General features: G+C 41.9%; 1 protein-coding gene across 1 annotated transcript in view; it reads left to right on the forward strand.

Annotated features, from left to right (window-relative positions):
* LOC106577062 (ryanodine receptor 2) overlaps positions 1-5,382 on the forward strand; it is a 77,596-nt gene extending 72,214 nt beyond the window's left edge. The window contains exons 102-103 of the mRNA XM_082965459.1: positions 605-656; positions 769-5,382. Coding sequence (XP_082821585.1) covers positions 605-656; positions 769-864 — 148 coding nt within the window. The 3' untranslated portion in view covers positions 865-5,382. The remainder of the gene's footprint in view (positions 1-604; positions 657-768) is intronic.
* Positions 5,383-12,907: the final 7,525 nt, after the last annotated feature.

Below are 12,907 nucleotides of genomic sequence, written 5' to 3' on the forward strand. Positions count from 1 at the left end.
AAAGGAAGCTGCATGTATCTAATTATAGACAAATAGCCTACCAACATGTATAAACATGAACTAAATCAGACAAAAAAAATCCTGCACCCCCTGTCAATTTCTTTCCCGCTGTCTCTGACTGAAGTCTACAAGGCATTTTTGTATATTAGCGGGTTGGGTGCTGGCCTCAGAGTTTCACTTTATCACATATAGTCGGGCGGATGGGTTATTAGCAATTGCAGACGGTTGCAGGTGAACAAACAGCTGACTCGCGCACCACTAGCTCAAGCCTTCTGCCTCGCCAACACGTGACTGTGCTGCTTTAGAACGTACTAACTAGTTGCCCACTAAAAAGGATTAAATTCATTGGCGCCATTTGAAGCTGTGGGGTGAGTTTATCCGGTACGATCTGACTCCGTTACACTTACTGTTATTGTGTACTGTAACTTTCAACATGTGTTTTGCTACGTATACCGTACATTTTCAATAGAGTAGAATGAGATTCCATTTCTTTGTTCTGAAAGCCTCAACCCTGTTTCCAAATCGACCATGTTCTACTGCCTGTAACAGTCACATGTTGGTAGGAGTTTCTCAATGTGTCTCTCAACCTGTTCTCTCCTGACAGATTCTTTGTGATGTACCTCATTAACAAAGATGAAACAGAACACACGGGCCAGGTAATACTGCTGATATCCACCTATTCTGTGCATCAAGTTACATGAAAGATCATGATGTCGCCTAATATATGAATTCCTGTTGCCCTTGACACTGTTAACTTGTCCTTGACAGGAATCCTACGTATGGAAAATGTACCAGGAGCGATGCTGGGAATTCTTTCCTGTTGGTGACTGTTTCCGTAAACAGTATGAAGACCAGCTCTGCTGAAGGGATGTGGGATATCTGATGTGTGTCATGATAACATCATCATATAGGATGACATAGTGCCTTCAGAAAGTATTCACATCCCTTGACTTATTTCACATTTTGTTGTCACAGCCCAAATGTTATATTGATAAAATTTCGATTTTGTGTCACTGGCCTATACACACTACCCCATAATGAAGAAGTTGAATTATGTTTTTCAACATGTTACACATTAATTACAAATGAAAAGCTGAAATGTCTTGAGTCAATAAGTATTCAACCCCTTTCTTAAGGCAAGCCTAAATGAGTTCAGGAGTGAAAATGTGCTTAACAAGTCGCATATAAGTTGCATGGACTCACTCTGTGTGCAACAATAGTGTTTAACATGCTTTTTGAATGACTACCTCAGCTCTGTACCAAACAAATACAATAATCTGTAAGATCCCTCAGTCGAGCAGTGAATTTCAAGCACAGATTCAACCACAAAGACCTGGAAGGTTTTCCAATGCCTCGCAAAGAAGGGCACCTATTGGTAGATGGATAAAAATGCAATAAAAAGCAGACATTGAATATCCTTTTGAGCAGGGTGAAGTCATTATTACCGTTTGGATTGTGTATCAATACACCCAGTCACTAAAAATATACAGGCATCCTTCCTAACTCAGTTGCCAGAGAGGAAGGAAACCGCTCAGGGATTTCACCATGAGGCCAATTGTGACTTTAAAACAGTTACAGAATTTTGGCAAATGTTTTTAACTTTATGTCCAGAAAACAAAGTGTTATGTTTGGGGCAAGTCCAACATAGCACATCACTGAGTACCAGTCTTTATATTTTCAAGCATGTTGGTGGCTGCATCATGTTATGGGTATGCTTGTCATCAGCAAGGACTGGAGTTTTTATGAAACAAAGAAACGGAATAGAGCTAAGCAAAGGCAAAATCCTAGGTTTTTGGCCTGTTATTGACCTAGTTACAGTTTTGACTTAAATCTACTTGAAAATGTATGGAAATACCTGAAAATGGTTGTCTAGCAATGATCAACAACCAATTTGACAGCTTGAGGAATTTAAAAATAGTAAATGGCAAATGTTGCACAATCCATGTGTGGAAAGGTCTTACAGACTTACCCAGAAAGACTCTCAGGTGTAATCAATGCCAAAGGTGAGTCAGGGGTGTGAATACTTTTGTAAATTAGATATTTCTGTATTGATTTTTAAATACATTTGCTAACACTAAAAAAAAACTAAAAAAAACATGTTTTCACTTTGTCATTATGGATTATTGTGTGTAGATGTGTGAGAAACATATATTTAATCAATTTTGAATTCAGGATGTAACACAACAACATGTGGAATAAGTCAAGGGGTATGAATACTTTCTGAAGGTACTTTGGAATGAGTCACAAACTCACCTTAAATATGGTATGCACTGAAGTCATCTACTGAATATTATCAACTGGGTGGTTCGAGCCCTGAGTGCTGATTGGCTGACAGCCATGGTATATTTTTTATTGTATTTTTATTTAACCTTCATTTAACTAGGCAAGTCAGTTAAGAACAACTTGTCATTTACAATGACGGCCTACCAAAAGGCAAAATGCCTCCTGTGAGGACAGGGGGCTGGGATTAAAAATAAAACAAATATAGGACAAAACATGCATCACGACAAGAGAGACAACACTACATAAAGAGAGACCTAAGACAACAACAGCATGGCAGCAACACAACATGACAATATGGTACTGTAGCAACACAACATGGTAGCAGCACAAAACATGGTACAAACATTATTGGGCACAGACAACAGCACAAAGGGCAAGAAGGTAGAGGCAACAATACATCACGCGTAGCAGCCGCAACTGTCAGTAAGCGTGTCCATGATTGAGTCTTTAAATGAAGAGATGGAGATAAAACTGTCCAGTTTGAGTGTTTGTTGCAGCTCGTTCCAGTTGCTAGCTGCAGCGAACTGAAAAAAGTAGCAACCCAGGGATGTATGCGATTTGGGGACCTTTAACAGAATGTGACTGGCAGAACAGGTGTTGTATGTGGAGGATGAGGACTTCAGTAGGTATCTTAGATAGGGGGAGTGAGGCCTAAGAGGATTTTATAATAAGCATCAACCAGTGGGTCATGCGACGGGTATACATAGATGACCAGTTCACAGAGGAGTATAGAGTGCAGTGATGTGTCCTATAGGAAGCATTGGTGGCAAATCTGATGGCCGAATGGCAAAGAACATCTAGCCGCTTGAGAGCAACCTTACCTGCCGATCTATAAACTATGTCTCCGTAATCTAGCATGGGTAGGATGGTCATCTGAATAAGGGTTAGGTTGGCAGCTGAGATGAATCAAATCAAATAAAAAAAAGAGCAGCAATTATGATAGAGAAAACCAAGTCTAGATTTAACCTTACACGGAACCGAAACCGGATGCGTGTGTGCGTGCGCCATCGTGCATACATTTATTTTGTCCCCCCACACCGAATACGATCACGACATGCAGGTTAAAATATCAAAACAAACTCTGAACCAATTACATTAATTTGGGGACAGGTCAAAAAGCATTAAACATTCATGGCAATTTAGCTAGCTAGCTTGCACTTGCTAGCTAATTTGTCCTATTTAGCAAGCTTGCTGTTGCTAGCTAATTTGTCCTGGGATATAAACATTGAGTTGTTATTTTACCTAAAATGCACAAGGTCCTCTACTCCGACAATTAAGCCACACATAAAACGGCGAACTGAATTGTTTCTAGTCATCTCTTCTCCTTCTAGGCTTTTGTCTTCTCTTGACTTTATATTGCGATTGGCAACTTTCATAAATTAGGTGCATTACCGCCACTGACCTCGTTCGTCTTTCAGTCACCCACGTGGGTATAACCAATGAGGAGATAGGAGAGGCAGGACTTGCAGCGTGATCTGCGTCACAAATAGAACTGACTTCTATTTTAGCCCTTGGCAACGCAGACGCTCGTTGGTGCAATAATTGAATAATATAGATTTCTAAATGTATTTTGCAACGCGAGCGGTGTAGTCATCCTGTTAGCCTGCAGCTTTGATATGTGCTGATATATGATATATATCAGACAATATACCACGGGTATGACCAAACATATATTTTTACTGCTCTAATTACGTTGGTAACCAGTTTATAATAGCAATAAGGCACCTCGGGGGTTTGTGGTATATGGCCAATATACCATGGCTAAGGGCTATGTCCAGGCACTCCGCAATGCGTTGTGCATAAGAACAGCCCTTAGCTGTGGTTTATTGGCCATATACCACACCCCCTCGTGCCTTATAGCTTAATGATCTATATATTTTTTGTCACACTGGATCTGTTAACACAGTTTACCACTCATTTTGTAGATTTCCTATCTTCCTATGTATAATCCAGAGTGACGAATGTGGACTGTCAAATGGAGAAGGATGATATCCACGTTTATCCCTGGTCTGAAAGCATAATGTATGTGTTTTGTGTGGAGAGAATTAGTCACTTAAATACACCAGCTCTGGTTGTTCCGAGATGACTGCCCTTACAAAAAAAACCTTGAAAAAAACTTGGTTTTCGGGCACGTGTGTAACACGTGTGAACAAATCATGGAAAAATGTTCACATGATGAAAAAATACAATTTTTTTATCTTCACATGAGTCAGACAAATGGGGTTTTTGAGTTCACATGTTATTTTTCATCACTCCCAGCTACATCTGGTTTCCCATTCACGGACCAACCACGACCAACCCTGCTTAGCCTCAGTGGCAAACCATCAGTGGGATGCAGGGTGCTATGTTGCTGGAATGAATGTGCCAAAACCTACAACTGGAAAAAAGGCAGGAAAGGCAAAGGCCAGGGTAACAATCAAAGATAGGGAAAATTGCAGGAAAGAAGGATGTGTTTATTTTAAAATCGTGTTACCATAAAAACAATTTGACTGAAAAAAAAAAAATCATCTATTTCAAATGTATTTCTTCTCGCATTTAAAAATTATTTCCTTGCAATGACTTCATAAATTTGGCTTGATATTAACAGCACAAAAGTAACACTCACTAGAGGATTGCACCATATAATAACACAATTACTCTATTAAAGGTGTTTAAAGCAGAAATCCTTAATTGAAACATTAACAAAGTTGACTCCCTGCCACAGTTGTGGTAAAAAGCTGAGGGATGGGGCTGGAGAAATGCAACCCCTCTTAAATCTATAGACTACACTATGGATTACATTTAACATTTTAGTTCTTTAGCAGATGCTCTTATCCAGAGCGATTTACAGTTAGTGCAGTCATCTTAAGACAGCTAGGTGGGACAAACACATATCGCAGTCATAGTAAGTACACTTTTCCTCAATAAAGTAGCTATCAGCAAAGTCTGATAGCTACTAATGGTTGAGATGAGGAGGGGTATTATTTAAGATACTCTTTGAAGAGGTAGGGTTTCAGGTGATTTCGGAAGAGGTATAGGGACTGCTGTCCTGAATAAGTTGCAGGGGTTTGATGGCACAAGCTGACTGTCCATGATATCAAAATTATAATTTTAACCATGTTTTGAGTCTATGCAGTGGTTTTTTACAAACATTGCAGGAAAACAAGGTTATATTTTGGGTTGAACTAAGCTCACGAGGCATTTATACGTTATATTCTTTAAGAATCAATGGGTATATATAATGTATTTATATGTCCAAAAATGGATGTAGCAACTAAGGATTGACCCTTTAACAGGCAGTTACCGTCATACAGTAGAACTATGTCGCCATTTGAACGTGATCCATTAACCTGCCCCCCAAAAACTGTTCTGCGAATGTCCCGCAAAATCGTTCCCTTGGTCCGCATTTGGGCATTTTAGATGTGATCACCCTAATTCCACCGGTGGAACATTGTTAGTGCATCATGTTAACACTATCTTTTCTCATGCGAGGAGAATTAAACATTACTTAAACTCCACATTTTTTTAGATGTGAAACGGCAAATTTGATTTTCCCTTTCACATGTGGAATTGCAAGTTCACGGGAAAAACAATCACATGTAAAAAAAAAAGAATTTGCGTTTTCACATGTGAAAAACAATCACGTGAATGTTTTTCACATGTGAAACTGAATATCCGATTTTCACATGAAACCACAAATTTGAAACTGCAATTCACATGTGAGGTGACAACAACATGTTATCCTCCATACATGTGAAAAGGTGGTGTTAACATGTGAACTCTAAATTAAATACATGTGAAAATATAGTTTCACGTGTAAAATTTAAAATAGCTATTTCACATATAAAACTGCAAATGTCACATGTAATAAATGTCACATTAATTCAAGTGCATTAACTGTACATCAGTAGTTTTGCTTCCATTCATATTTTATAAGCATTTTGGATGCTACTACTTGAGTATTACCAAGAAGAAGTAGCAAAGAAAAGTTGTGTGAATATAAGTCTGGGAGCATGTCAAATCTTCAGTCTCCAATCTGTCCATTCAGAGCCATGTCTCTCTGGTATGCCTCTCTTACACAGAGATAAACACTTTAGCTCTCACATCTGTTCCTCTCACCCTTTACTCTCCAGTCTGAACAACGTTCAGAGCAGTGCAGGGCCAAACCCTCACCATGACTGTGAAATGAATCGCCCATGCTGAACAGCATGATGGACCACTGCTTCAGAGGGCCCTAGCGCGTTCTTAGAGGCTCTAAGCGCAACAAAATGATTACAGGACCACGGCGAGGACAGTTAACCATTAAACGCTGTGTGTAGGAGATTGGCGGGAGTGAGACGGGGCCCTGCGTGCCACCTGCATATATCATCCTCATTATGCTGAGGTCGAGGAGCAAGCAGGGTATTACTGTGGCTTTGTTTTGATTTGTCTCATAAGACCTAGCAGGGAATTAGTGTTGCTTTGTTTTACTCCAGTTGATTGAACAAAGACAGGTTGAATACGTTCCCTGTTCATCATTGTGATCTCAATGAACTCGTTCAAGGGTCTTTTCATAAAATCATAAATGGGCCTGGATTTTGTTCATTGTAACAACAACAATAAAAACTCCATTGCTGGGTCCTTTGCGCATAACGTGGCAATTGTTCCATTGGAAATGTGCTACTTGGGGAAAATGAATGTCTCTAACATATTGAACATGAAGGAGGCCACCCAGATTTACCTACAGTAAAACAGACTATCCCAGGGAATAGATGGTTGAGATTATCTATGGTTGTCACATCCTTCCTCATCCAGAGCAAGGACATGAAACCCCTCTCTCATCGAAACCCTCTCCCCCTTGGAAAGGTATCCCATTCCAATGTGAATGAAGAACAGATGCCCAACTTGCCTTGTGGTTCCCTCGACGAACAGAAGCTAGCTGTTGAACCAGCTGAGCAGCCTTCTAAACGATTGTTACAGGAACACAGTGTGCTGAACCTTAGACACTCGTCCTTAAACCAACCCAAATAAAACATGTTGTGTTTAGTGGCTACCGGCCACCGAGCCTTGATCAAAGGCACCCGGGACAAGATGGATGATAGCAAAGCAGACAGCAATGCTATTTCCACGTAGCGGAGCAGACGGCGCCGTTTCCCAACGTCCTTAAACAGTAGTTGAGTCATGTTGAGGACAGCTGGTCCTGGCTCTGCAGTCTGCAGCACGTCTGTGCCTGGCTGCTGCGGATGGAGTATGGACTTAGAGGGCCACATGTGATCAGCCTCATTACTGGGGCTAATGGAGAAGTGTGGACAGCAGCACAGCCTGGGCTATCTGATAGCACCGCCGACCACAGCCCAGTTAGTAGAGAGCTGCAGCTATCTGTAGCATCTGCCTACTACACAAGAGTGGCTTATACAGACATGTACAGACATACTGTATATATTGTATTAGGCAGCCACATTATACCCCATACAAAGAAGAACACACATGCAAATACTGGAGAATAGAAATAGAGTTTACATCAGGTCTCATATATCCTGGGTGAAATCCCCACTGGGTTTTCTGTCAATGACATAAACCAATAATATAGAATATAGGGTGGCAGGTAGCCTAGCGGTTAATGGTCGCTGGTTTGAATCCCTGAGCCGACTAAGTGAAAGGTGCTTAACCCTAATTCTTCCTTTAAATTGCTTTGGATAATAAAACTAAAAGCACGAAACACCACATTTAACCAGTAAGGTGACTGGGAATATACAAACAGTGTAGTTATTCCCTCCGTAAGGCAATCAAACAGGCAGATGTCAGTACAGAGACAAAGTGGAGTCGCAATTCAACGGCTCAGACCCGAGACGTATGTGGCAGGGACTACAGGCAAACATGGATTACAAAGGGAAAAGCACCCATGTCGTCTTCTTCCCGGACCATCTAAACACCTTCTTCGCCCGCTTTGAGGATAATACAGTACCGCCGACGGCGGGCCCACTCCCAAGGACTGGGGTCTCTCGTTCTCAGTGGCAGACGTAAGACATTTAAGCGTGTTAACCCTCGCAAGGCTGCCGGCCCAGATGGCATCCCTAGCCGCATGCGCAGACCAACTGGTTGGAGTGTTTATGGACATATTCAATCTCTCCCTATCCCAGTCTGCTGTCCCCACTTGCTTCAAGATGTCCACCAATGTTCCTGTACCCAAGAAAGCAAAGGCAACTGAACTAAATGACTATTGCCCCGTAGCACTCACTTCTGTCATCATGAAGTGCTTTGAGAGGCTAGTTAAGGATCACATCACCTCTACCTTACCTGACACCCTAGACCAGTGCTTCTCAATTATTTTCTGTTACGCCCCCCTAGGAAGAAGTAAACATTTCGCGCCCCCCAACTCTCCGCCACGACTGTAAATAGTATCATTTGTCTATAAAATTGTTATAAGTACACCTCTGCATAACATTGTATCCTTATTAACATTAAAGAAAACAAAAAAACAAAAAAGAAAGAAATATAGATCAACTTACAACGAAAATACTTAAAGTGCATCAATTTGCCTGAAATGTTAAAAAAAATTCAAACCTTATTTAAACTGTAATTTTTTTTTACCATTTGATACTGAAAAATAAAATGAAATATAATCAATAAATAATAATCAATTCAAATTCATCAGCAACATTAACTCAGGAGCACAATATATGAAACACTTTGACCTATAAATCAAAAATGAATAAAACATGAAGTCAGGATTAATGGCTACAATGAGCACGTTTTGCAGAGCACAGCTTTTCGAAGCGGGGTTTGAAGCATGATACTGCAACTCTCAGCTCCTGCTTAATGTTTAGCTGGGACCTGTACTTGGTCTTCAGTGCAGCAACAGCAGAGAAGCCAGTCTCAGAAAGATAAGATGTTGCAAAAGGAAGAAGAATGCCCATGGCACTCTGCCCTAAGAGTGGATACTGCCTCTCTACACTCAGCCAGAATTCACTCAGTGTCTGTGATGTGAACCTCAGTCTCAATGTGGAGTCAGACGTCGTATCAATGAACTGGTCCTCCTCTGCAGAGCTGAAACCAGTTGGAGCTGGTGCATTGAAAGGATCTCTCACCCAGTCATATTGGGAACTGTTTTCAGGGAAGTACTTTTTAAAGAATCCCATCAGTGATGAAATATGCTCCTTAATATATGGGATCACTGAGGTGGCATCATAGTCAGTAGTGTCAACAAATTCATGCAGGTTCTCGAATGAATCAGTATTTCCTTCATCAAGTCGCCTGCCACATATTGCAAGCTTTCGAGTGAAAGAGCTGATCTTGTCTTTGACCCGAGGGAGGTGTTTATCTTTCCCTTGAAGCTGTAGATTTAGTTCATTTAGCTTTCCAAATATGTCACTCAGGTAGGCCAGTTTTGCCAGGAAGTTCTCATCACAAAATCTTTCTGCGAGATCATACTTGTGCTCCTGCTCCGAAAACATTCTTATCTGCTCTCTGAGCTCAAAAACTCAGGACAAGACTTTTCCTCGTGACAGCCACCTTGCTTCACTGTGAAACAGCACAGCTTGATGTTCAGCTCCCATCTCCTCACAGATAGCAGAGAAGACTCTTGTTTTTAGTGGTCTGGTCTTTATAAAATTGACTACACCTACAATGTCAGTCATAACCTCACTTAATTCAGAGGAAAGGTGCCTTGATGCCAGTGCTTCTCTGTGTATAACACAGTTTGTCCACTCAGCATTAGGTGAGGCCTTCTTGATGAGTGCCCGAAGTCCTTTTCTCATCCCTGCCATGGTCTGTGCACCATCACTGCAAACACCAATGCAGTTCTCCCACTTTAGCCCATTCTCAGTCAGGAAGCAGGCCAGCATCTTGAATAGCTCTTCAGCTGTGGCTCTGTCTCTGACATAGTTACAAAAAAGTAGATCCTCACACAGGGAGTTTGTCATGTCAAAACGTACATAAGCGATAAACAAACAGTCTTTGTTGCTGTCAGTTGCTTCATCGAACTGTAAGGCAAAACATTTGTCTTTGAGTTTATCTACCAGCAGTTCTTTAAGATCGTTAGCAATGTCATGTATACGTCTGGCGACAGTGTCATTGGACAGAGGGAGAGTTTTTATTTTTGCAGCACTTGCGTCATCCAGCATGACAGAGACCATGTCTAATGCTGCAGGCAGTATCAGCTCCTCTGCTATGGAGTGGGGGTTTGTATGATGCTAACAGTGCTCGCTGGTTTACTGAAGTAGCATTCACAAAGCAGGACGATTGTTGGCAATATTCGGCACGTTTTCGCTGAAAAAACTCAAGCGGCTTATCAGCGTGATTGGGGTGTAATGTCTTTAAGTGACGCCTTAATTTATTTGGCTTCATGCTGTCCGCTGCCAACATTTTTAGACACAGTAAACATACCGGTCTTTCCTCGTCTCCCACCGTAGTCACAGTGAAGCCAAGTGCTACATACGCTTCGTCATATTTCCTCGTCTTAGCTTTCGGGAGACTTACGTTTGTCTCATTATCTCCGTCTCTCTCCACCTTTCTTTTCATCCCTGTTAAATATTTTTCCATGGTGTCTCTTAAGGGTTTGTTATCTGCACTTTATATCTCCTGCTCTGTGCTGTGTGCTCTTGTTCGGTGCAAAAAAACCCTACTCCCTGTGGCAAAAAAAAGCATGTTCCCCGCGCGCCCCCTTGGCATCGCTCCGAGCCCCCCCAGGGGGGCGCGCCCCACTATTTGAGAAGGACTGCCCTAGAGCCACTTCAATTTGCATACCGCCCCAATTGATAAACAAACGATGCAATCGCCATTGCACTGCACACTGCCCTATCCCATCTGGACAAGACGAATACCTATGTAAGAATGCTGTTCATTGACTATACAGTAGCTCAGCCTTCAACACCATAGTACCCTCCAAGCTCATCATAAGGCTTGGGGCCCTGGGTCTGAACCCCACCCTGTGCAACTGGGTCCTGGATCCTGACAGGCTGCCCCCAGGTGGTAGGAAACAAAATCTCCACTTCACTGATCCTCAACACAGGGGCCCCACAAGGGTGTTTGCTCAGCTCCGTCTTGTACTCCCTGTTGACCCATGACTGCGTGGCCAGATGACACAACAGTAGTAGGCCTGATTACCAACAATGACGAGACAGCCTACAGGGAGGAGGTGAGGGCCCTGGCGGAGTGGTGCCAGGAAAACAACCTAACGTCAACAAAACGAAGGAGCTGATCGTGGACTTCAGGAAACAGCAGAGGGAGCATGCCCCTATACACATTGACGGGACCATTGTGGAGAAGGTGAAAAGCTTCAAGTTCCTCTGCGTACACATCACTGACAATCTGAAATGGTCCACCCACACAGACAGTGTGGTGAAGAAGGCGCAACAGTGCCTCTTCAACCTCAGGAGGCTGAAGAAATGTGGCTTGTCCCCTAAGACCCTCACAAACTTTTACAGATGCAGATTTGAGAGCATCCTGTCAGGCTGTATCACCAGCTGGTACAGCAACTGCACCGCCCGCAACCGCAAGGCTCTCCAGAGGGTGGTGCGGTCTGCCCAATGCATCACCGGGGGCACACAGCCTGCCCTCCATGACACCTACAGCACCCAATGTCACAGGAAGGCCAAAAATATAATCAAGGACATCAACCACCCAAGCCACGGCCTGTTCACCCCGCTATCATACAGAAGGTGAGGTCAGTACATGTGCATCAAAGCTGGGACTGAGAGACTGAAAAACAGCTTCTATCTCAAGGCCATCAGACTGTTAAATAGCCATCACTAGCCGGCTACCACCCGGCTACTCAACCCTGCACCTTAGAGGCTACTGTCCTATATACATAGACATGGAATCACCTGTCACTTTAATAATGTTTACATACTGCTTTACTCATTACATATGTATATACTGTATTCTATTCTCCTGTATTTTAGTCAATGCCACTCCGACATTGCTCGTCCTAATATTTACATATTCTTAATTCCATTCTTTTACTTTTAGATTTGTGTGTATTGTTGTGAATTGTGACGTAGATACGACTGCACTGTTGGAGCTAGAAACACAAGCATTCCGCTACACCCGCAATAACATCTGCTAAATATGTGTTTGTGACCAATACAATTTGATTTGATAAGAGTGTCTGCTAAATGATTCAACTTTAAATGTAAAAAATGTGACATAAAGGAAATTGTAATTATTAGTTGTCAGGCTATTTCATTTCAATGTGAATGGATCCATCTACTCTGCCCAAAGGTCCAAATTCTACAAAAGCATTCAGATCATGTGGGTGTGGCTGGGAGTCAGGAAGATTATTTATTTTAAATAGTCATGAACAGATGGCTGTAGAACATCTGTGTATGCATCAAGGCAAGGTAGATACTGTTGGATCACTTAAGAAATCATCCTAATACTTCTTCAGAAACACCAGCAGAATATATGAAAATATAATACCGGCCATAAATCAATAAAAGATGACAAAATGAAAGAAATGGGTGTAAACAGCTCTGTGAGTTTGCTAATAGCTCAGAGGCAGAGGGAAGGAATACCAAAGCCACATCTCTACCATTGCCATTCTAAGGAAGATCAGTTGACTAATTGGGTCAGATTATTTACCATTGCCTATGTCTGTCTTTCCGTCTTTATGACTCAACAAAAATATATATGAAAAACTCCTATCCCTTCAGACTAACTTGGTCTG

Source organism: Salmo salar, chromosome 18 (genome assembly GCF_965601325.2).
Source record: "Salmo salar chromosome 18, fSalSal1, whole genome shotgun sequence".
Lineage (NCBI taxonomy): Eukaryota > Metazoa > Chordata > Actinopteri > Salmoniformes > Salmonidae > Salmo > Salmo salar.